General features: G+C 36.8%; 1 protein-coding gene and 1 long non-coding RNA gene across 4 annotated transcripts in view; both read right to left on the bottom strand.

The window, feature by feature from the left end:
- Positions 1-4,360: 4,360 nt before the first annotated feature.
- On the bottom strand, positions 4,361-8,107 carry LOC106181795 (uncharacterized). The gene is made up of 3 exons (XR_015334870.1): positions 7,985-8,107; positions 7,624-7,734; positions 4,361-7,241 (listed from the first exon to the last, which is right to left on the bottom strand). It is a non-coding gene; the product is annotated as an uncharacterized LOC106181795 (long non-coding RNA).
- A 1,679-nt stretch (positions 8,108-9,786) lies between these two features.
- Positions 9,787-26,815, bottom strand: part of LOC106165088 (DBH-like monooxygenase protein 1 homolog) — a 28,248-nt gene continuing 11,219 nt past the window's right edge. For all 3 annotated transcript variants that reach the window (XM_087013583.1, XM_087013579.1, XM_087013580.1), the window contains exons 4-10: positions 15,234-15,344; positions 14,581-14,764; positions 13,934-14,137; positions 12,049-12,263; positions 11,488-11,590; positions 11,003-11,157; positions 9,787-10,024 (exon numbers count right to left, since the gene is read on the bottom strand). In XM_087013583.1, the coding sequence (XP_086869709.1) occupies positions 9,926-10,024; positions 11,003-11,157; positions 11,488-11,590; positions 12,049-12,263; positions 13,934-14,137; positions 14,581-14,764; positions 15,234-15,344 (1,071 nt within the window). In that variant the 3' untranslated portion in view covers positions 9,787-9,925. The remainder of the gene's footprint in view (positions 10,025-11,002; positions 11,158-11,487; positions 11,591-12,048; positions 12,264-13,933; positions 14,138-14,580; positions 14,765-15,233; positions 15,345-26,815) is intronic.

Here is a 26,815-nt window from a genome sequence, read left to right as displayed (position 1 = left end):
TTTATGCTCATATAAGTGTGCTGTTTGCAATAATAAAGTTATATAGCCCTTTGCTCTGTGAGTTGGACCAAATTAATTTAAAACCAAATCAACAGGACATGTCACTGCCGAATGTATTTGCTAAATTACTATGTCACTGGCGAATGTATTTGCTAAAATTACTAAAACGTTCTTTGCCATTCGCGTACGAATCCAGTCGTAAGTGTGTATGCGTGTTTGTGTTGGAATGGTGGTGCGGGTCTTTCCATTCAGAAAACAAAATATAGGAGATGGGGGGCGTAAAGTATAGAGTCTGCATTTGAAGTTAGGCATCGGTTGACTGTGGACTGTGAACTGTGGCGCTAATTCATTGTACGCTTGTCTGGGTTTCACTTGTCGGTGACGCTTGTGCACGTAAATAAATAAATATCAACATTTGAAGACAAGGTAAATTTTAGCGACGTCTGATGGACCGGGAGAGAGGAAAAGTTTAGCAAAAATAGCATGTAAAATAAAATGTAAAATAACTAGGTCGGGGGCAATTGCCAACCCTCCACGTAACACACGGCCTACGGCTCTGTCTAAAACGAACCCTTCTGACTTAATGACATGAAATAAATAAGTTTCGGTGTGCAGTTCATATTAGGATATCGTGTTAAGGTTATGTAGCATATTAAGTGTAATTTTTACGGCACATTTGCTTACAGTGAATCACATGTAATCGCATGTATTCCCAAGTAAATTATCAAACTCACCCACACATTCATTTGGTATTATATATAGAGAAAACAGTCATAAAGCATCTTGTAATTGAACATTCACAAATAAAATTCTTTTCTTGCCACTGAAATTATAAACCCAGCACAATCTGCTAAGCTACCGATTGCATCAGAGAAGATTTCTTTTCCCACCCGATGGAGCTTTAGGAGCGAAAACTACTCGGTAGAAAGCGTGCAGTGGACCTCATTTGGATAGCCTGTGACCTACATAATGCAATTTTGTTTTAGGGTGGGTAAGGTTCTGGGATTTATTTACTTCTTGGATATTTTGATGTATGTCGAACACCAATGCGTTTCATATATTTTGAATCGAGTAAAATTTTAACCAAGTTACATCTGTCAGATAGTGGTGACTGTTGAACAGAAAAAAATGGTTACTTCGGCCTACCTCGCCCCCTTTTATACTACATGAACGTACCCTCTGAAAAGAGACGTGACTACTTCAGTTCTGAGTGACCAGGGAATGGACACAAGGCGATCGAGATGCTTCTAAGTATGGAATATTATTTCAATTTCAACCGATTTGAACAGCGAAACCGTGTAAGATATTTAACCAGTATGTTGGGTTTGTAATGATGATGCATTTGTGATTCTATTTTTGAAAGTATTTTGTGGCATGCTAGCTTAAAACGGATTTGAGTCATTCCCCAATATTTTCCCCACGTGACATTTTGGTTCCTCCATTACGTCTTCGTTTCTTCACGTCTCATGAAAATTGCAGTTGCACCTCGTGTTTACCTCCAGTATTTTGAAGTACGTTGTTAGATATATAGCAAAGGTAGCAAACGGTTTACGCTGAAAAATTGTCACGTGCACGTGAGGAAATGTTGTGAAGTGACCAGTTTAAAATCTTAGCCATTGGCATGTTGACATTTATACAGTACGTGTAGTGAGCAGTTGGTAGCAAATCGCAATATACTAGGATAGGTATGAACATATACTTCCATTCAAAATTAAAGAGCATAATATGGGTGTATTGATATACTTCTTTTTGGGGCTCTGGTCCGATCTCACAAATAAACTTTTAATGTTTCAATCGGTGAAAATATATGAGATCAATTGCAACTGTGCTGATTTTGTGACCGATTTTTAAATGCACTTTGTAAGGCATAAGGGATTTCGGTCTTACTTTTGAAACTCTACTTTTCAATGCTTACAATTTCAATATCACGCTATTCAGAAAGGTTCAAATCTCTTTTCAAAGGCATTTTCTTGCCATTTTTATTTAAGACGTCACGAATTTAACAGAGAAAATATTGAATATTTGAAATCTGGTATATTTTAAATTGCGATATCTTTTTCTGATGAATAAATTTGTCCCTTATGCCTTGATACATTCTTTTTTAATGAAAAGTTTGCGCGTGTTGCATGGTATTTTAAAATGGTATTTTTGGAGGTGTTCTTTATGAAGACAGCAATCTTTGTCTGAAGGTTTAATTCTATGGCGAATAAAATATTTGAAAAACGTGTTTTTGCTAGCTCAGAAAATATTAAGCACCGTGGGCATTTTAATCTTAAGTTTGAGCCCAGCATAAGAAATACTTCTATAAACCCATGAAATTAGATATTTTTTGCTTCCTGGAAATATGCAGTTCGCGCTGGACCTTTATATTGACCAAATTCCAATTTTTTCATTCGTCAAAGTTTTGAAAATTATTTAATCTAGGAGACCGTTTTGGCTGTTTAACATTCTCGTTTTTGACATCCGTAGTTGAATTCAATGTGCAAAATTTCATTACAAGCGCGACTGGTGACACTGAAATCTTAGTAGTTAAAAACGTGGTCTAAAAACTTTGGTGTTTGTTTGAAGTTGAATGTTAGAATGAAAAGAAATAAAAACGATCAAGTCTTAATCATGCCTCAAACCTTGCTGTCTTCCTCAGAATAAAATATCTCTTAAGTTTTCTTTTGCGAAACTTTTCTGACTAATAAAGTCTGATTGGCGAATATAAGTGTAGTTGTTTTACTGTGCGTAGAATGGGAAAGAGACTTTCTTAATATTTTGGTACTCATGTCAGTTTGTTAATCAGAATTCTCGAAAAATATCCAGATAATTAACAAAGCGTTTAATAAGAAAAATAAGCGAAATCAATTGTCTAAATTAAAGGATAGTGGAATGTAAAGATGGACCTTTTTATCGTACAATATAACTGACGCACGGATATTAATTTGTTGCACAGATTATTTTTCGCGTAAAAATGAAGGGACATTCATGTAATAGAAAGTTTTTTTTCTGTTTACCAAATTCTACAAAATTCTTTTCGGCAAACTACCAAATCGACCAGCAGACACCGAGGCGATGTCTTTTGTCTCGAATTTGGGATGATTTGATGAAAGAAAGTAGCAAAATATTTCTTAAAAGTTATTTTTAATTAAAGATGATACAGAGTGTACATGTCCCTTGATTTTTACCTTGGTGTTATACATGTGCCAGTTGAATATATATTGTTTAAATTATAGCTTTTGTTAGAAACTTTTTGAATTCTATATATTGTAACGGAACCTTTTTGGTTCATCTTATTTTTCAATTCCCGACTCAAAGCTGAACATTATTTTACAAACGCTTTATGACATTTTTTGCAAAACTGAAAGCATGTCACTTTTTTCTTCGAAACAGTAATTCTCGTATTCCTCCATGGCATTACATTTCAAAAAGACCGTTTACCGGAATAGTTTTCATATCACTTTTTGTTATAAAGAGACGCAATGGCAGCGAGTCTAGGATATACTATAAGGGGCTATATATTAAGTTTTAAAATTCATGGAAATTTGGAGCATTTTTAGCACTCGATTATATCAGTTCGTTACTTGGCTGTTTTTATTTCTTACCAAATTCATGGGAAGGGGGAGGGTACTATGTCAGCCATTGCCTCTGAGAAGGAAGAAGTGACCAAATATATCCTTGTTTTTTTAATGCATCCTTTTTTTATTTTAATACATTGGAATGAGCCCAGCTAAAAGTCAAGTAGTTTTGTTGGTAGTTTATTTGTAAAATTGAACAAATAGAAAGGTGTACATATTTCAGAAAAATCTCTGATGTAACTTTGTCTTATATATACTGAACAATGATAATAATAATTTTATTTCTTTTAATGATGCTTGACAGAAATATGCCTAAAATGTATTGATGTATATATGGAAATTTATTTTGCTCTTAATAAAACTTTAGAAATCTGTGAGAAATGCCTTAGTGTTTCATTGGCTCAGTGGGTTTCTAGGGGTTGGGGTTCGAATCCTGGGTTGGGTGTTTGGAAATAAGTAGATATTTTTCAAGAAGGCCTTTTTGAATTTCCGGTTGGTTACTATAAGAGAAAAGTCTACCAGGGGTGGGTGGGCGGGAACACTTAGAGGAGTGGACAGCACGCGCGACTCGGACACAGCAACACCAGGTTCAAAACCTGGCGCTTCTAGGTCCCAGCAAATTACCTTTTGCCAAAAAATTCTAAATAGGTAATTTAAACCACGATAGAAGGATTCTTTTACCTTCTTACAAACAAGCTGAGGCAGTGGCTCAGTGGGATAGACGACAGACTCGGAAGCAGAAAAGTGAGAGTTCGAGTCGAGCTGAAGGAAAAAGAATCAGTATATTTTGACAAAAAATCTAACAAATATAAGTTTATTATTTTTCTAACGAGTTGAAACAATTTCATTATTTACAATTAGACTAAGTTAAAATGACATTTGTATTCTACATTAAAAGCAATTCCTATTTTAATTATTTTACAAGTCAAAAATGGAAAAGCTACGATCCACCAACAAGTCAGACATTTTATGCATTTTGAAAATCACTACTCAAACTACATTTTTATTTTAATATATAGAAAAGATTCTGTGGAATGAAGCAGCCAACAATGTAAAAACCAGAAAATAGAATTTACAGGGTTAGGTCCGATTAAAAATTAATTGAAGTTTGTGCATTTATTTTATTTCATTGAAATAATTGCGTAAACTCAGTAGTTCATTCGCATACGGGAATTCAAAATGCATATAATGTCATTCACCTCAAATATACAAACACTCCTTGTTCTATGTCGTCGCGCTGAAGTTCGCACGCAAAACCAAAGACTGAGCCAAAACAAATTATTTCTCAAAGATTTTTGGTTGTCCTACTAATTGATAGATATATGTAGCTCACATCAAATCCTAAAACATGTACATGTATCTGCTAAATTTTTTCCTTAGAAAACAAGTTTCACAGCGTGCGAATCAGGAACGACATAAAAAACATGGCGATTTTACAACTGTATCTAATCCATATCCATCTTAGGCATAATACACACAAGAAAGTGAATACACAGAAATCAGCTTACTTGATATAACTTACCAACACATTGATTCAGAAAATACTGATAAATTTAACTCTGGTTCCCGGTGTTCAGTGATCAAGAGACACCAAGCATTTATAACCCATTAGGACGTGTTGGACTGGCATATTATGCGGTCTTTTTTTCAATTATCCTTTGACCCTACCAAAAGACATTGCAGAATTTTAGAAGTACTGTGTACAAGACCAACATTACATAGCACGCCTAGCTACAAAGTTTTGGTAAAAATTAGTTCTAAAAATGGCAAATAGGACAATTTTTATGCGTATATATTTTTTGAATGTCGATTTTTGATGTTTATTGAGAGAAACAAAATAACCATGAAAAATATTATGCTTAGATGATAATTTGGTAAAGTCGCAAATAATTGGCAATGTGAAAGAACTGCTTTAAAATAGCGATAGGGATTGATAAAGTCTTATGGAATTTTCAAAAAAAAAAAAAAAAAAAAAAAAAAAAATCTTGTAAATGTCTCAATGAATTCATTCATATTGTACTTGTGAAGATTGGAAAAAGTTGGTGGCCTTAAATCAATATCGTGGACATACTCGCTACCCCAAATATTAAATTTTCATAAAGGTATAATAATCAATTTGAGTTTGATAAGCAATTTTCAAAAATTCAAAGTGGAAAAGGTTATGATAAATGCCAGTCCAACATAAACATTTTAATGATGAAAGCTCCGAAATAATTCACCTTTATTAATTAACCAGTTGTTTCTTGATGATAACCCCATTTCTGGTTTGTGATATTTGCATACACACGCTATCAAAACACCGAGAACCAAAGCAAGTTTATTCCTAGCATACGTCACAATTCCATTTTCACGGTTTTAAGAATACTTATTCAAAACGTGTGGGCAATTCTGCATTAACCTAGGCACATTTGTGCAGTTTCATAATACTGAAGCAAACCGGTCAAAGTTATAATTTTTGCAGATATTCATCTCAATTTCTTTTTACAACTATACAAACAACATAGTAATAAATGTCACCTATATACACTAGACGTAATTAAGTTGCGAATTTTGTTCCCCGGGGTTAACCTAATTAAGTTAAATGTTAGAGATCTATTCAAAAGGAATGAAACCAATGCATTTCAAAGCAATATATCTAATTGCAGATTTGCCCACACGTAATATATCACCGCAATAAATAAACAAATAAATAAATAAATAGATAAATGAAAAAAGAAAATCAAAGGTCGTACTAGCACAGTACTCTTCCTGAACATTAGTGATAACTTTACAACAATAACTGCATCATTTATTTTCACACAATGCTTAATTAAGCGAACCACTTTTGTACTGACATTATTTCTGTTAAAGGGTAATTACACAAGTTTCGTTCCGGTTCCAGAAACAGATGGGCACCTTTTTTTCCGAACTAAAAAAAGTCACATAAATTTACCAAAAAACACCATGGACAGATAGAGTACTGTGCCGCAACACATGAGTATACGCGGACTCTTCATGAGACTTATGCCCCTATTCCATACCGTCTACGAACTCTACAAACTGCCAGGAATTGATGAATTTTAGAAATGGTGGGGAATCGCGAAATTTTGTACATTTCTGGTAAAAATCGTGTCCCTGGTCTGGCTTGAATTCACTTCCTAAATTGATGTTAAACATAGAGCACTGGCTATAGAACTGAAGTATGAAAATAAATTGGTGATAAATAAACTTGGGCGAATTTTTTAGGCAGATTTGACATTCTTTCAAAATTGCAAGAATTGGCTGACACTAAGCAAAAATCAGTTAAGAGATTACCGGTACGTGTAAATAATTTATGACAATTAAACTAAGAACCCAAGGATTTCTCAACTCCCAACGGTACGTAAAATTCATAGACGGTGTGGAATATGGGCAAAACAGGGTTGACACTTAATACAGTTTCATGTTGATAATAATAAGTTTCACGAAAAAAATACTCGTTACGTGCGATGCTTCATCTGATTTCTCTACATTTTGGCGAAAAATATTACCACCCAATGTAATCTGTGCATTTCATATTAAATGTCAACCCTGCAAATAGTCTAGATGACAAACGTCGGCAAGCGAGACAATCGTGGCTCGCGATCGGGTACTGGCGAACACGAATCTGATGTCTTTGGTGGAAGATGCTACCAATTTCCTTCTAGCTGTGGTTAAAAGTCACTGAAATTGAACAAAGAAATTCAGATTAACAAAGCAATGTCTGTCGATTTGCTAAAGCAGTATATAATCATTATAACAGACAAATTTAAAGATTCATATCAAATAACCGTATAGATCTTTTAGAATAAAAAAGTTATAATACCGATGCGTCTTTAAGAAGTAAATAAGTTATAATACCGATGCGTCTACTATAAAGATGTAAATATGTAATTCAAGCTTTGGGCCCCTAGGCCTTCCTCATGAATAGTAGAATAATTTGAACTAGTTTCTAGATTGAAATTCTTTGTAGCAAATGACGGGATGTAAAAGAACTCAAGCAAATCGTCACAGTCAGCAATAAAATAACAGATCCACATGGAGCCGTGAATGTTATTACATGTACCTGTGTAGCAATATTACATCGTTGAAGACATCAAGGAGTTCAGACATCTTGAAAGCTGGAATACGCCCTTTACTGGCCATGGTTAAGTGGTTAGTGGCAAAAGCGTCCTCCCTGTCAAACAAAAGAAAATAATCTATTTTAGCCGTCTGTACTCGACTTTAAAGGAAAGAACCATTCAAATATAATGTAACAAATATTCATATGGTTATCATGACTAAAATGTAGAACGCACTTTTTACGACAAATATCGTCAACGCAAATTAAGCAACGTTTTTTTTTACGTACACATACCTGTAGGCACTAATCTACACAGTACGTACAACAAATTGTTGCCAGTTTAGGTGCAAAACGTCCAGCTTACCTGTAAAATTCGTAGCATTTCGACATGAGGCTTCTTTCTTCGCCATCTCTTCTTTCTTCTCCTGACCTTGGACGTATCTGAGCACCTCTCACCAAATGGTCACCTGATTTTCATAACAATGTATATAGGCCATCCACTTTCCGTACGGAAGCCTCGATTTAAAATTTAGCCTTCCTTTTTTGTCTTTTTCTTTTTTTATTTGATAAGGCACAATGGATCCTCATATTGTAACGGGGAGCGTGGTCTGTAAAGACCATTATGGCAAAACCAATCACATTTTATCAGCCGTCATTATATCAAACAGGTTCCACAGATCACTGAATGAATCCAACTTAAATCACTACTGCGGGATTGTGTTAGAGAAGTCAAAATGTGCTTTTCTCCAAATCGACGGATCAACAGACGGATTTTTTAAATTAAAAAGAAAACAAATTTAGCGGTAAAATTTGAACTAAAAATCAAAATGCTTTAAAAGTGTTTCATTTAAGAAACTTATAAGTTGTCTTATCTTTAATCAAGCGGAACCCACAACGATGAAAAGCACAGTGGCGTAATGACGTAATGTGGGTGACAATGTTGCGAGGAAGTTTTCTGTGACGTCAATTAACATCTACTCGGAAATAAAACGTAACGTATGGCGTTATCATTATGGCGTCACATAACAAAACAATTGTTTCTAATGGTAATCGTAAAGATTTTTTCCGACATGCTAAAAAGACAGTTAAAGCTGGCCCCGTATCTCGAAAGCATCGCGTATTGCGAATCGCCATATCAAAAAGAGGCTACAGTGTATTATATGGGACGAGTATGGGCGAGTAATGGAATCGAGACGCTTGCGCACGTGCGCAACATAGCGAAGCTTTCGAGATACGGGGCCCTGGTTTCTATATATTTTACACTGTTGCCACGTAAATAACGAAGGCAGGTCTTTGGCCCAGATGAGAGAGGTAAGTGGCATTTTTTGCACTGGATTTTATTACTATTATTATAAAAATGTAGATATAACGTTTTTATTTATAGCAACACTTTCGAGGCGAATATTTTTTTTTGCCACCTATAAGTTACTCGATTTCGGCCACATTGATTTAAAACCAAATCAACAGGACACTGCCGCATGTCTTTGATAAACTTGCCTAAAAATATGATAGAAAAAAATGCTCATTGTCATGTACATGTAGTACGAATCCAATTGTAAGTGTGTGTGTGCGTATTTGTACTGGTCTTCCCGTTCAGAAAATAAAATGTAGGAGATGGGTGTGTGTGTGTGTGTGTGTGTAAAGTATAGGTTATGCATTTGAAGGTAGGCATCGGTTGACTGGTGCTGTGAACGTGGCGCAAATTCATTTACATTACACGCTTGTCTGGATTTCAGTTGTCGGTGACGCTCAATATTTAAAGACAAGGTTGAATCCAAATGGCCAAATCATTTTACTTCAAAGAATTATATTCCATCCAATGTGCATCTTTTTTTTTCATCGGATATATCTTTTATTGTAACCATGTGAAGATGGCCAAGTCTTCAAAGACGCAGTATTTAGTCAACTTTGAGGCTAGCTAACGTGCAGCACTCGCTCATATCGAAATTAAATAGTCTCTCCTGCTTCACAAAATAAATCGTTTTTGTGGACAATACTTACGAGTCTTGCCACAAGAAGATAGTTGAAAGGTTTTAATGATAATCAATAAACCTTTGGTCAAAAAGAATTGATACACCGTCATGTAACAAAATTCAAGAAACAGTGCATATTTAATAAATAAATAAATAAATAAATAAATAAATAAATAAATAAAATGGTTAGTCGTTTCAAAATGTCAAGCAACAGTGTTTATCAAATATAAATAAATAAATACATAAAATGGTTAAACGCTCAGTCATCGTTTAAGTTTTCAATTATTATTTTCATTTGGTGGGGAAGGGAATCCTAGAGCCCCTGCTGCCCTCTAGCATTTAGTTCTGGCGTGGTTATAAATATTCACAATCCTCGGCCAAGCCGGCACGCTCATCAGCTGGTTCTGCGTGAAATACATGGCAAGTGGACCCTAAAATAAATAAATAAATAAATAAATAAATAAATAAATAATATTAATAATAATAATCACTTATTTGAAGATGTACATTATACAAGTGCTCATGTCAAATCATTGCCGCTAAACCTGACCAAATGTCACCAAAAAGTTTCAAATTACATTATTTCAAGAAATATCACAGTTTTATTACATTTCTTTGATGTTTGAACAGAAATTTTCTACTTACTTCCCATGGTTTACGAACTGGAGTGAAAGTAAGTAACTCTGTACGAGTACATGTACAATAAGGTCAATATTCGCTGAGATATTCGAAGAAGGTGTAGTTTTAAAACTTTTTTTGCGGTCGGAGAGTTTCAGTTGGTTTATTTGGCATGTGGATTTGAGTTGCGTCGTGTTAAAAACTAGTACTAATAATTACTCTCGCTTTTTAAGAATCCTAACTCTTAAAACCCACACTTCTAATGCGGCGTAAGGCAATCCTTAAATATTATAATTTCAATCAGCCATCAGTCAAATATGGTATCGAATAAGGCTTTACAAGTTTAAAACACTACAAATGATATAAATAATATGCCCACAAGCAAGCAAACGCAGAACATTTTAGAACCCTACAATAATATCACCATAACGTTCTTTTGGTCACATAAATTTAATGGTAGCGTTATGATAATATTTTGTGCTTGCTGGGTAGCATGCGTATGTTACAGGGGCGGATCCAGGAATATTTGAAAGGGGGGGTCCGAGGATGCGAAGCCCCCCCCCCCCCCCCAAACTGGGCTTGAGGTTTGGGCCTCGCTGAAGGGCCCCGAAAATTTTTGGTATTTTAGAGGGTGAACGATATCATTTGGTACGGTTTAGAACTATGATTCAGCTAGTCAAAATTCTAATTACAAGAGTGGACCAAATCGAAGGGGGGGGGGGGGGGGGGGTCAGGACCCCCCTGACCCCCCCCCCCCCCCCCAAATCCGCCACTGTGTTACTCGGACATACCTTCATGCATACGTGATTGAAGAGTTCCTGTAGCGGCAGATAACACTGGGCGTGGCATACTTCCGACAGGTGACAGTTTGCGAGAATTTCATTGGATAATGTTGAACTGACTAGGTTTAAAAACGAGGCCACATTGCATTCGCCTATTCGTCCCGCTGGAAAAATGTACGATTTTCTATAAGAGACATATTGTGTGAGTTAGACCTTTATATGGAAAAGAATAAAATCATGGAAACTTCAACAATTTCCCACAAACACCAACGTATACGCTGTTAAAAAAAGTGTTGGGGCAACTGCGATCTACAGGTATAAACCGGTTTTCGAGTATATCAATATTGCCGTGAAAATACACCCACTACCAGGCTCGTAGATAATTATGTGGACTTTTCATGTACCATCATTTATCTAGAGACATATTTGTGAATATCTAGAGAAAAATCAATTTGTGATACTCGCTGGGGATTCGTGCAAATACATGTACTCACTCTTCCTCGCACATTCTCCAGTTTCTAAACTTTGAAACTGTGCGCATTGGTCAAAACGAGGCACGGCGGGAAAGTAGCTGACGAAAGCGTAGCACATCTCTGCCTAAAATGTCAAGGAAGGAAGGCATGTTACCTATAAACAGAGCACATATAACATGTATATCGAGACTGCGTGCGATTGATATAAAAACATCATTTTCCTTATAAACCAGCAGGTCGAACACAAGACGTAAATACGAATGTATGTTCAGAATATTCATGTAACCTGTGTGCCGCCATTATACTTTTGTGACGCAATCGATACATTTCGTATGTTTAAAAAATTATAATTGAGTAATCCCGGATATGAAAAGATACAGAAAAGAAACATGATAATCAAACGGCCGCATTTGACTAATCAAAGATCACAGAACTTAAGAGAAATAGAACTTTAAAAAGTTAAAATGAAATAAATAAATAAATAAATAAATAAAATGTAACGAAATCAATCACTACACCTCGTCGTCTCAAATAAACGCACAAACGTCTTCCGTATTTAAGAATCAATAATGATCAACTTACATCTGTACCAAGCCCAAACAAAGTAGTGTTATACCGCCTCCGGTCTCCGTCCAGCGTGTTGTACCAGCACCGCACAAGGACCTCGTCTCCGGGGAGAATCTCCACCGCGGGGTCGTGGACGTGGATGGGCGGGGTCACGTACTGGTATTCGGGGTCTAAAGCGATCACGCGGATAAGTTTGCCGTTGCGGTACTGCTCCATGGCGCCTGCCGTGGCTGGAAAAAATGAAAAGGATCTGGTGTAGCTATATACCTACCTGTCTATCTATACAATTAATTCCCACTGTCAGTGAGGGAGCCAGGTCCCCTGAGGGGTGGGGTATGTGGGGGGGGGGGGCACAAGTACTGTTTTAATGTGTTAGACTTGTCTATTCTCGATATATAACTAACTATAGAGGAGGGCAGTTTCACTATAATGAGTAGAACACAGAAATGGATACTTACTTGGATTTATTTCGTTTCGCTCGTTTCACTTTTACTTGGGAGCGGGAAGTGTGTGTGTGTGTGTGTGTGGGGGGGGGGGGCGGTAGGGAGAAAGAACAAAAATATGTATCCCAGAAACTGATAGCGCCCTTTCCCTCCAGACTTAGGCTTAGGCAAGCTTAGGTAATGCTATCTCAAAACATATCTAGATACGGAAGTGGAGCGATTTCCTTGAGTAACCCTCAAAATGTAGCTAGATTTGTTTACTGTAGAGTTACGTGGGAAATTTGGTCTGAATGGAAGGTCGCATGCACATTAACATCCTTGTCACTAACGTTTGTAGCTGCAAGTATAAACTCCATCAAATCTGAATGTTGAAAATGCTTCCTAGTACGTGAGAGTTATTGTAAAATTGAGTAGAAGTCACAGACGGTGTTTTGACTTCAACAGAAAAGAGAATGACAAATGACGCTGAACAGAGAGAGACAGTCTATAAACAAACGGAAATGGTGCTCTGTTCTCAACAGGTGCTTCGACTTGAAGAGATCTGGAATGGCACATGTCGTTGAAAATCGGGTAAAAAAACCACAGCACAGACTTTGTCTATTCCCGAGGGTTTTGAAACCCTTCAGTTCTGGAAGATAGCAAAAATTTAATAAAAGAGACACCTACAGTACTACCGATTGCGGTCAAATGGATAGATTAGACATAATTGAACGTAAAAAGACAACAGCCATACATGTATGAGCTAAAGTAATTAGAGTTTGGGAGAGAGTTAGGCCCTTAGGAATAGGATATATATATCTTACAGAGGACATTTGGTTATATGCAGTAACCGAATTGCATAGCGGTAATTCGATCTGATAGGCAAAATACCAGAAAGTTAACCGAATCTTACCACTCATATCTATCTTTTACGAAACAATTGTATCCCATGAGTAATTCTCCAGAGAAACCGTAATTTGATAGATCTTGCATGAAGCTATTCATTGCATACGAATATGTTCGTGTTTCTAAGTCTTTGTTGGGTGTAATGTTTGAAGAAATGCCGTCTTGTTCGTGTTTATTGGAGGCAAAACAAATCTGTAGAACCTCAATTGAAAGCATTTGAACATTTACTCTCGTTACTTGGTTAGGAAGTGACACAGAGAAAGACCATGGGGAACTAGACCGTCTTCTTTCCACCGATAGTGAGATATAACTGGCTGCTGGAGTGTTGCAGCCATTGAAAGTGTCTACTTTGACAGGCTGAAACACACATTAAATGACTGCTTCTTACCAGTCTGTTTTTAGCATCTTGATATCTACCTCGCAAAAAGAGACGTTCATTTTGCTAAACAAGTAAATAAATAAATACTCAAGAAAATAAAGAAACACCCTTTTGCTTATATATAATTAATAGACACTTAGCTTTTCACTTCAACGTTAACACCTTTGAATTTTATTAATTTACCAGTGCTTACCCAAATGATGCATATGCAAGTATGTTCGGGTTAAATAAATTGGGTGTGGGAGTCTTTTCTTCGTGCAATAAGGCGTACAGCCGCCGTGCTGCTCGTAGTCACGTGACAGTGGAGGGATCGCCAAGTAGTTCTGACCAAACTGGACGTTCCCAAGGTCGTATTTACGCAGTCGAGGAGTGTAGTAAATACGCATTCCGGAACTATCTAAGAGTGAAATAGCAAGAATTAAAAAAACCTTTTCAAACAAATATACATCAGCTGGCTTTCCGCTATTAAAGCTATAGCAAATCGTTTATATAAACCAATGTAAGATAATTAAAGGTTTAATGCTTTAGTCTAATAGTTTCTTTATTTTTCATTGGATGAAATTTTTAGTCCTAAAATTCAGACCAACATCTGATATAGTTCTTTTAGAAAACCGTGTACACCGTGTACTTTAAGACTGTGTTCAGCTTCTTTTTTATTTTTGAATTACATTATCATAGCCCTGACTGTCAGTCTTGGTTATACATAATGTATCACCGTTAACTCTATCAGTTTAATTTTAAGACTTTTTTAAACTTTGAACTTAAACACAATCCCGTGCCGAACCCATACACATTTTGCACCCATGTCCATATCCATCCGTTCTACTAGTAGTACCGTACCTACGTAGTCGCCTCTGAGGTCCGGGTTGTTCCAGTGGATCTGAAGCGACATGTGTCTCATACTGCCCCGGCCAAACTTGGCCCCCGTGTTGTGGTGGGTACAGATCTGTCCCTCCAACCCCACCGTCCACACTGTGAGCCAGGTCTCGCATTTCAAGTCCTCTGCCCCGCATAGGTGTGGGTCCTGGAGACGAGAATGATAATTATTAATGGCATATATTTATATTACAGCTGGAACAAAATGTAGGTTCTATGAAACATTCGTCCTACCAGCAGACACAGAACGTTTTATAACGTTACCATGACGTTACCATGGTGATATAAACGTTATGGTAACGTTATATTTACGCTCTGTGCTTGCTGGGCTAATGCCGCTGTGCCCCCCCATCTATCAGTCACTAACAAGTATGAACAGTAACTATGCTTATAAGTTAAAAAATAATGATGACAATAATAAAATAACCAATAGATAATGAGTATATAAAATAAAATGGAAAATAGGCCATGCACTTTATTTGATGGAATTCGTTATTCTGTCAGTTATTTTTTCACAGACGTTTACAACTTAATAAAGTAATTGCAATCTGGAGTGACACATTTTGGGACAAGGCATATCCGATATGTTAATTATAAAAGAGGTCTGTAATTCTTACTCCTGCTGTTACGTCATCTCCGCATGCAAATAAGATCATGTGATGCATGACGTCCTTGTTGGCGATGATTGGCTCAAAGGCAACCGCGTGGTACACTTCATCGCTTGGGACCTGTTATAAGAGGATGTTAGTTGCATTTAAATAGCACGCGCTAAAACACGGGTTAGCACATTGCAAGCTAGTACATGTATTATAGAATATAAACTCTCTCCCAAACACACACACACACACACACACACACACACACACGCACAGACACACACAATAATAATAATAATAATAATAATAATAATAATAATAATAATGGTACCGATTTTTATCTCACCCAAAAATAAAAAGGTAATAAATTGACGATTAACGCTCCGAGATGCCTGTCCTTATGCTTAGCAAAGAAAAATATAAACGCCAATATTTCGAACTTCTGAGGTTATTTTTAATCAGCATTAATGTAGATGCATTATCAAAGAGTTAGATGTACGAAAAACCTCATTTCCGGTATTAGGACGCTTATAAACCCTTTCAATGCCCTTAACGCATTTTTACAGGTTACAATAAAAATTTATCTTGACTGATCGTAAATTTCTGACATGAACACCGTGAACAACTACATGTGGATCGTTTAAGCTGGAGCTACTTTACAAAATTATCATGGGTAAAAACAAGGCATTTAAATGATAATGATAGCCTTGAGCAATGATAAACTTGAACATTGCTGCTAAATATCATCTGATACTAATTTCTGCGAGACTTGTTTAAAATAAAAGATTTGAATAAATTATAAAGAGACGAGCTATGCGTTGTTGACTGAATACATAATCATACAGTAGATATTATATGCATTATAAGAATTACTGGTGGTATTTTGGCAAGTAAAACCAGCACAATTAGATCTTCATTACGCGCTAGTGTAAAGTGCGCTCTTGAAGGTTTAACTCTCAAGATATATTTTACTTTTAACATAGAAATATGAATTGTTATTCCAATTTGCGACCCAAGTGGAAATTCTACGTTTCTTGGCGACGCCGAAGAGCAACTGAAAACGCAACGTTTTATAAACAAAGTCACATCTGTTATTATTATTATTATTATTATTATTATTATTATTATTATTATTATCATATCGTTATAATTTTAAATACAAATACTATTGCACTATTTTGATTAGTTCAAATTCCTTTCAGCACAGCTCCTCAATCTTGCTTGGAATAGCGATTAATTTCAAGTGGCAGTATTGGCGTGTCAATCCAGTATGACTAAACAGAGAAGATCAAGCTGAATGAGAGCCGGATTTGCTTTTCTACTATCAAAGTAAGCCAATTAATGCTCCACAAAGATACCTTAAACGCATTAGCCAAGACACGTACGGCAACGATGAAATCCTGCCGCTTTTTTTGTTAAATTGCATTTCGTGAACTGGGAACTCCATTAAGAAGTAGGGCAACGTGTCAGTCAGATTTTGTTTTACAGTAAATGAACTCCATTTGCGCGCTGACCCTCGAGTTCTTGAAGTACGGAGAAGAGGGTCGTGTTACCAGCTGAAGAAAGGCATTAACAAATGGCTCTAGAGATACACCTCGCTTGAATAGCGGATTTGCTTTTTATCTGGTGTTGCCATGTGAGTTTCTTTTGTGTCCTTTGCATCTGTATGGCATAGATAAAGATACCTAGGTATCAGTCATGTGATAAGTGTTCACTGAACATGCTTTTGTATATAAAGAATCAAAGCCGGTATCACAAAAGACGGAGTTATGAAGAAAATGATATTTTTCCAATTTATATATATGCCGCTACATGCTTGTGATTACACGTAACTAACACGCCCCGTTAAGGTTAATGTCACTTGTTCACACCCACATACAGATTAGATATTAATGGATGTTATTAAAATGGCAAATAAGGTCCATGGTAATCTAAATCCGGTCAATGTAATAGTGAGACATTTGAAGCAAAGAGTTCAAGGCTAAGCGTCTTTTTGCGTGCTACGCTCAACTGTTCATCTCAGCGTGTGGGCTGATGGATTGGATGGTTATTAGTGTTGGTTTTTTACTAGCTATTGCTTGGATCTTACCAGTAAAGAGAGAGAGAGAGAGAGAGAGAGAGAGAGAGAGAGAGAAGAAGAAGAAGAAGAAGAAGAAGAAGAATTAAGAAAGATAATGATTATATATGCCCCATATACCCCCCTGTATATTTGTGTGTGTGTGTGTGTGTGTGTGTGTGTGTGTGAAGCAAAATAAAGGAACGTAAGAATAATGAGAGGGGAATGTTTTTGTTGTATCTCGAAGGAAGTATTTAAAGATATGTTAAACCATTTACCAATCTAATATCAATTCTAACAGTCATTCCCAATGCCTGCTCCAATATAGCTGATCCAATATAACCCCACTTTCCCTTCCTACCAAGTTGCAACAACCATCTAGAATATGTTAAATTTAGAACGCAACTGTTCTGGAAACTTGAGCATTATTTCACTTGGACTCTGACTTGGACCTGATGGGAAGGCTTTGAAAAGAAAAGCACTGTTATCCTCTGGGCAATTATCATGCGGGTAAAGTAATGTTCACTATTTTTGTCTCCTGATATTGCTTTCTCGGTGGTTAAAAAGGTTGCTATCCTCAAGATAACTTTCGAGAGGGTAACAATTTCATCAAAAAGATTGCCATATTCATAGGATAGCGTTATCTGGGGACAGTGTTGATGAAACTGGGCCCAGATAATATTATCCAAAGCAGATTGTTTGAGAAAAAAAGAACTTACAGGTATATGAGACAGAAAATGACAACTATAGGGGTTATTGAAATGTCTACATGAATGATGAGTTACATCCATGTATTTCCTGAACAATAAAAACCTAATCATGGATATATAATGCTTGTTCAAATGTCTTATGGTGTATTTCCATGCTACATAGAATGAAAATGACATGGTCCCTAAACACCCATTTGAGCGCTTAGTTCACAACATATTGGACTTTTACGAGCAATAGAATCTGATAATACAATATATATCTAATGTGAGCGGTATGTTTAGAAACTTTATCAGTTGCAAATGACTTGGAAGTCCTTTGAACGGTTTTCTATCGATGATTTGCTATAAAGTATAGACTGCATGCTTTGGTAATTGGTTCGAGGTTCGTTAATCGCTGTAATATAATGGGCCATTACGTTGAGTTACATGTACATGAGCATTGGGGAGATAACTCAGGAATTCGGAAATAGACTTGCAATGATATGGGCCTTTATAAACTGACCATTTGGTTAACCCGAGATGTCTATCACTGTCTTAATTAGACGTGGTTTGGCAATATCCCATTTCGACAGATAATTTGAAATTAAGATTCTTTCTGTACGTGCAAATTGCATTGTGAAAGCACTGTGATAACAGATATGTAGGATGCCAGCCAGAGCAAATGCGCATATCTGGAAAACTGGAGAGAGAGAGAGAGAGAGAGAGAGAGAGAGAGAGAAACGGAGGGGAAACAAACTGAAAATACATGTAGCACTATCCTATATCGTACAAAATCGTATTGAATTAATCGTCAAAATATTATACGCCTGCATTGCATGTGCAGTATAATAATGCGTAATCAAACTTTTTTCATGGCGTATTTACAGTGATTAAGTGCTATACACAGGTATGGTGTATATACATGTACATGTAGTATGCGAATAAAGCACAACCTGAACGGAAGTGAATGTAGTATTTTGTGGGAATGCCGTCCAATCCATATCTATATTATCACAATTCCATACATGAACGCAAGGCCAATGTTTACCGCCGCTCCAGACGTTGCTTTGCAATTATTAAACAATCTAATAATTCTTTAACGATTTCCAGTGAATGTTTCCAAGACGCAGACGTTACAACATTGTACCAATTACGCTGTCACGCAAACGATATCTATCCGTATATATGGTTATTCCAAAACCCCGGCTAGTTTCGCTGCATGCATGCAATGTCTTAATGCATTACCATCAGATTAATTTAATTTTGTTGATTAAATATTAATAATAAACGATATGTGTCGCTGCAGTGCAGTGCCAATTGACATACATACCGGAAGTTCTTGGACCGGTTTCACCAACTTTAGCCAGACTAATGATGCAATATTTTAGAGCATAAAGTTGGCATTTCGTTCAGTGTGGGTTCTTACATGTCTACTATAATAAAGTAAGGGACCATTCCCAGACCCTATCGAACTAACTGTGGATCGACTTATCTCCGAGGGGATTCTCGCTAAATTCCAATCAACTTAGGCGGCTTAGATGTCTGTCACGCCTAAGGAAGCTGCTAGGGGGTAATTAATTATCTTTTAGCAGCTTCAGTAGGCGTGCCCGACATCTAAGCCGCTTATGCTGAAAGCAAATTTTGCGAGAAACACCTCGGAGATGAATCGATCCAGTTAGATCGATCTAGGTATGGGAAACCACCTTAAGATATGGTCTAAAACATAAGCCCGACTTTGTTGCAGTAAAACAGACACGATATTTCAGATAATTGCACTACCACTAGTTTATCTTTGGTAAAAATTGACGATTTTTTTTGTCCAAAAGTTTAGACTGAGGTAAATTTAGCCGAGCGAATGTTATCTTTGGGGACAGATATCATCCAATTATTTTCCAGACACTTAAACTATTATATTGAACAGACCTCAGGATGGGCTTACAAACGATCTTCATTCACTTATTTATAAAAGTCTACAAAAAATTAATGTCTGTGTATTAGTTGTTTTATTTCAATCAATAGGAAGTTATTTATACACGTAGAACCGTGCGGGGTCATGGTTTAAAGATGCATTTTAAGTCAATATTTTGCCTCAAAAGCCGACCAAATGCCACCATATACTGTATAGTTTCAAATAGTATAACTTAGAGAAATACCATAAGGCATCGTTTCATACTGCCCGAAAATTTTATTTGAACGAATTCCCTGCTTGCTTTCTAAGCTGTATATAGAGGGGGCACAAAAGTAGGTCAGATAAGTAGGTTAAATTTTCGACACAAAATTCGGCTGATCGAATGATTAAATCAAGTTACCCCTTAACTGGCGTGTCGACTTCATTTGAGTAGTATAAGAAGCTTGTAGAATTGTTTATATGCCTTACTGGGAATCCACGACCCACCAACGCTCGTTTCAGATGTATCTTTAAGTATAAAATCTGCGTCTGCATGGAAAGGCACGATTTGTGACATTAAATATTGCTGGAAATCGATCTGAACTTGGGTCGCTTTTAGACAGTGTAATAAGTCATTAATCGGACACTGGTGCCATTATGTTTGAGCATCCATTAATACAAGGGTAGGTGCTAGATCACTCTATTATTTAGTCACATTGGCACATTCCTGGTATACGGTAATTCACTTACGGTCAATGGGGGGGGGGGGGGCGACCTGAAATAGTTCAATATATATATATATATATATATATATATATATATATATATATATATATATATATATACTCAAGCTCAATGTTCTCAATACCACTCAGATAAATTGTCGTAACCGTCGTGACCACTAAACTATTAATCCTCTCTCTCTCTCTGTTTCTCTCTCTCTGTGTATGTGTGTGCTTTAAAAGCGTTAAATTGCGTACGGTGTGTAGATTTACAGGCGGACCACTTTTTGTACAGAGTGCACAGCGATTAATTTCTTAATATAGTTCGGGACCATGCATTCACAATGATTTTTTTCTACCTAGCTGATGCACACCATGTGGACGCTTCCATCATAGTGGACTACAATTTATCTCGGTTCAAAGTTGGCTTACACATAAGTCTTTTGCAGTACAGGTAGTCAGTATTTCGGGAATATTCAGACTTAAGTGTGAAATGGCATAATCGCTCTCCTTACAGAATCAGCTGCATTCTGATGTAGTGGAATTGTGTGTTTTCATCCATAATACTTCCACTATCTTTCTGTACAGTACCAATGGTTTCAGATCACATGAACGGATTCCGCTGTTATTTGATGCCACATACATTGCTTTTCAATTATACAGAGGCGATTTACATGGACATGAATGCTGAAGTTACGGCACACAAGGGTGAATCGAGGGTTAATTATTTCGATATTTTGAAGGGCAACGAAGGACATATATAGCCATATATAGAAATTACTGGACTTCGTTTTTCTTAATCCGAGTTAAAGATTCAAAAATGTTCATTACTGGCTACTTTTACATTCGATAAAACCCGAAAAACTCACGTTAACCGAACGTGTAAACAATAACTCGATTTCCAAGCCAATGCGGCGTTTTTTGGATTTCAAATATAGTAGTTGCTCACAGCAAATATAGTTGAAATACAGGTTTAACTTCATATTTGTTGGCTTGCTTGCTTATTGCTTGATAGTTTATCTACATTGAGACCGAGCTCTCCGCCAAGTAAAATATTTTCATTAGACCTAATTGAGTGTCTAATTTGACCGTCCATGCTTTTCCTGTTAAAGTGGTCTATTTTTCAAACTGATTTCCACAACTAAAGTGTCCACAATACATCCAAACCAACGACATGTCATTCAAGAGCTGATAGCAATCAATTTCGACTAATTGGGTGGACCACTTGCTGATGCACAAGTAGCTGCATTTCAATCGATCACTTTAGCAGGAGTCTTCACAATATGCACACTTTAGTCAGTTCTGGGGGCATATGTTTCACGATCAGTCTTAAAGTCGTTTTGTACTTTACAATGTTTATAATATTTGTACAATGCTAAAATATCTGTATACACTGTACTAAAATTATATTTAAAATAAATAAAAAAACAATAATAATATATATTCGTTATGTCAGTTGCGCTCAGTCAATAAATTGTGGTTATCTCGGAAAATTTTTTATTTTTATTCTCGATGATGCCAGTAGACCATGTTTGCAAATGCACGTCAAATACATATTTGTGGCCAAACACTTAAAAACCCTCAGACTAACATGATCACTTTGACTTTTCGTATAGTCGTCTCTTCGATTTTAGCAGTATAAGCCAGAGCTTAGTCCAAGAACTCTAGACCTCTTACAAGGGACAAGGTTAAATTGTACTATGGCTGAACTACTGTATAAATGTGCACCACCTTGTCTAAATTATATTAGTCCTGAGCAATATTGGAAAACAGGACTTTCAGTGTTGGCTTCACAAGAATATTGTTGACACAGTCACCCTTCAGCATGAGCTAATACAAACTCACTATTTGTTTCTTACAATTTATCAGATCTAGATCTATAACCTACAAGTAAGGGCCCCTTGAGCTATTCCACTCAGTGTCTATTTGAATAAGCAGATTTGTAACGCATAACTTTTAGACCGAACAATAAAACAGAAACAGAGAAGCAAATAAACAAATATATAGAACAATATATAAAAACGGTTATAAGTAACATGTATAGGTGAAAAAATGTTTCCCCGCGTGTATGATTGGTTTGCGCGTTGTACGGGTACGTGAAACTTTCTCTCTCTCTCTCTCTCTTTTGCGTGTTTATTAACATTGCTATTGGCAATGCGTTTTTACTCTTTTAAAAAGTATCATGACAGCTTGCTGGCATGTCTAAAATGCTGTCTTCCGCCGGCTTCGTGCTCATTCTTCGATTTGCGGAAGACACGTTGATAAGTTTCACTGAAGGTGACACGAACCCATTGTAATAATAAAAATAATAATAATAAATGATTCAAAAAAATAAATTAACAAAAAAGAATACTAATAAAATAATAATAATAATTTGTGTCTGCATTGAGAACTTTTGATAATCATGAATATCGCGCCTTTTGTCAATTTGGCAACACATTTTTATTCCAAGAATGTTGCTTTTCTATTGCTGGCAACAACATCATAGTCAGCATGCCAATCGAACAAAAGGATCCATCAAATGACTGAGAACGCAGAGTAGTCAATTAATTAATGGACTCCAACCCAGCGTTTGTTTCCTCTTCAGATTTATTGCCCATTTCACGCTCCGGGCGATTCCTTGAAACTCTTGACAAGTATTTATGGTGCCAATGCGTTACTATCACTAAGATGCTTACGTGGAAACTACGCCACAAAGATTTCCTGATGCAGTTTCCGTGTTTGATGATACGCTGTTGTGACTAGAGGCCGTATCTACTTCGTTGCCTAACAAAGCTGAAAAAAAGCTTATTTTTCCAGTCATTCGTGATTTATTGGCACCATGGTTGTTTGTGAAAGATTGGCTGCTAGAGCGTGTCACGGTACCCAAAAGGTGTTTGCTCGCGCTTTTGTCACAGACTGAAATAGTTCCCCTGAAACCTTAAATAATTCCTCTCAAACTAGAAGACACGAACGAATAAACAAAATAAAAATAGCGAGGATTCTTAGGGCGGTGAGAGACCTTGAGCCACAAAGGAAAAAGGCAACGAAAAAGATCTGTAAATGAAACGATAACATGTTTTTCATTTTAATTAGCAGACCAAAATATGATTGAAGATGTTATTACATGTACATGCACGCCTTTCTCACTGCAGCAGTAGCTCGAAAATTTCGTCAGAGTTTGTGAAGAAAGTTTTGAGATATCCCGGGGATCCTCTTGTTCGGAATGCGCGCGCGTGCGCGCGCACACACACACACACACACACACACACACACACACACTCAGGCTGATCGTCTGGATCAACATGGTCATGCCTAGACAGTACATATTTGTTGGGAATTTCCCTTGACTTGAATTTCAAACAAAGGGATCAATACCAATCATAAGAACAGAGTATAAGGGGGATGCGTGAAGAATAAAGCGTCTTCATTATTTAATTAATGGTTCTAGTCTAGGTTCCGTCTTCCTCCAGGCACGAGCAAATTATTTTTTGAAGGAACATGTTCATTCAAATTCCGTTAGATTTCGTCACTGAATTACTTTCTACTTCCTGACCATGCCAAAGAAGCATGCGGTACTTTTGTGGTTTGTATTTGGTGGCATATACGGTTATTTTTGTTGGATGACGTCATGCCGCTACCACACAGCATCCCCCTGGACACGCTTCAATTATACCTGAATTAGAATGTTATGAAAAATGATAATAAAAAATAAAAATAAAACAGTGTTTTGCAAACAGACAGCTGGTTACGATTCGATATCAGATTTCAGATGAACTGTTTTTTTTTTTACCAGGTCTGGCATCTGAGCACAAAGACAAAAAATTAAAGCACTGTTGTGCAATTGAAAATACCTCGAATCACATTTTATGTCTGAATATCCTGCAGAGCTACTTATAGACCTTTTCCGATTTAGGAAAAAAACTCTCAAATGGATGAATCACGATTCTTTGAGAAGTTTTTCATGAGAAATAAAGAGAAAAAAACATGAAACCTTGGCAATCATACATGAATGACAGAAATGGTCTTTTTCTCGAAGGAAATTAGATAGAGCGCCAAAACCACGTATTACATAAAACACCTAACGTATGTGACAACAGCGTGTGTAACTCATTCTGAAAGTATCACGAATCCTTAAATAACAACTGCAGAAAAAAACCGAATTATACTACCACCCGGGGCACATGCAAGATATTCATCTTGTTTACCTCCCATCTATAATTGGAAAAAATCTTACTTTGAAGCGTAACAACGTTGCGTGATTCTTCTCCTTTGACGTACGTCTCAGTTAACTTTTGTGCATTCGAGGAAACGAAGAAAAGGTTGATTTCCCGGCTTAATTAACAAGACGGTTTGAACAGACGCAGTCAAGGAGCAAGCTATTAATGCAATTAACTTCCATGTAGTCTAGATTGGTTCTAGTGATGAGGACACTGGAGCTCTTTAAATTTAACCAAGTGAAATGCCTTCAACGCCAATTTACAGATGTATGTGTTTCTGAAATATCTTTTCCTACATTTTGGTAGATATTAGTATAGGAGGTTTGCTATGTTTAAGGGTAGTTTTAAAGTGACCTGTCTGCCAAAAAAAAAAAAAAAAAATCAATTTTCGCTACGAATTCGCCACAAATTATTGGTCGACCGGTTCTGGCACTTGAATGCCATGTTTTAATTTATATTTAATTAAATAATTTAGTTCTAAGTGACTGGCCAGCCATTAAGAACGTCTTGTCTACCTATACATTTCACAAGGAACTATCGATATCAGTTACTTTTATTTGACGGGCTTTTAGTTTTAAAGGTCTAAATTGGGTAAGATGAGTAGCTTTATAGGATTTGTAGACAAACATGATATTACTTAGGGGAATTTTTAATCGCGTACACCACACCTGTAAGTTTCTCTCGACCTTTTGTTTTAATACAGATTACGTAAAGCGATCATCTATATCAAGACATAGCTGGTGAAGGCTCGAGGTAAGATAAATGAATGTTACAAACAATCACGGATCACTGACGTCGTGCCGTTACTACAAACATTGTGCACAGGCCCGTAGCCAGCAAATTTCAAAGGGGGGGGGAGGATATTTTTCTGAGAAAAAAAGAGAACCATTTACCATGAGCCTTCGTGTTCCTAGATAAAATTTTACCCAGAAAAGCCCATTTCCGGGCAAAAAGGGGGGTTCTTTTGTACCCCCCGACCCCCCTGCCCCCCTTGGTTACAGGCCTGGTGTACAATATGATAAGCCTGTTGGACTTGTTAATGATGCAACAGAAAACTATATTATATTATATTGCCGATAAGCGGCAGAATGCCTTGATTCACTGTAGCCTACCCCGTTGAAACTTCATTGCATTCGGATACGATCCGGACCAAATCTGATTTGGACTTGTAGGCATCTGACAAACAAATCGATCATTTAAAGAGACACCTGCTAGCTGGCCTGCATATGAACCGTGTGTGAAAACAAAGCCTCATAGAACAGCAAAGTCAGAAAGTGGCACTCAAAATTATCAGCCTCCTCCTTAGTTGTTCTTGCTGCACGGATACATATATATATAATCGGTTTGCGCTCCTCCTCGTGTTTCAGCACACGGTATTACGTAATTCGATTTTTTACACATACAGAAATAGAAACATCAGTAGCGTTTTTGTACAACAACAAGATAATTTCATTACACGGTGAGTTTCCCAGTTCAGAAAGCACGGAATCAATGGTAATTGATAACGATGACACTGAAAAGCACTTTGCTCCCGCTGTGCCAAATTACGGGTCGTCCGCAGTTTTTGCTTTACAAATATTTATATGTAGCTTGACTTAAAATAGGTGGACCCGTTTCCACTCGATACTGGCAAATATTAAGATAACCATACTCGACTACTATCCGATATAATGGTTCAATAGGCAGAAATGGCAGGTCCAAGCGTCTGCTAAATTTCAAATATTGCAGGCCCTGCCAAAAAGAGCCAAAAATTATTTTCGAAAAACTGCACATGAATATCCACGTTTTTTGAGGTGACAGAGGCTCCCCCATGATGGAGAGTCTGCTCCCCATTCATTTGTACAGGTAAGTCTCGCCCTAGAATGTTAATGTTTCAATGGGAACTAGACCCTGCACCACAGGGAACTCTCTCGAATATGACGCCGGCAAGCTGTGCCAAGTCTTTGGCAATTATAGCGAATCTATCAGGCCCGTAGCCAGAAATTTCAAATGGGGGGTTCTTTTTCTGAAAAAGTGGACCTTTTACCATGAAACTTCCATGTACCTTTA

This window comes from Lingula anatina, chromosome 5 (genome assembly GCF_051362555.1).
Source record: "Lingula anatina isolate TDL-2025a chromosome 5, LinAna3.0, whole genome shotgun sequence".
NCBI classification, from domain to species: domain Eukaryota; kingdom Metazoa; phylum Brachiopoda; class Lingulata; order Lingulida; family Lingulidae; genus Lingula; species Lingula anatina.
The sequence above is the reverse complement of the archived record's forward strand: the minus strand, read 5'-3'. Positions and strand labels throughout refer to the sequence as shown.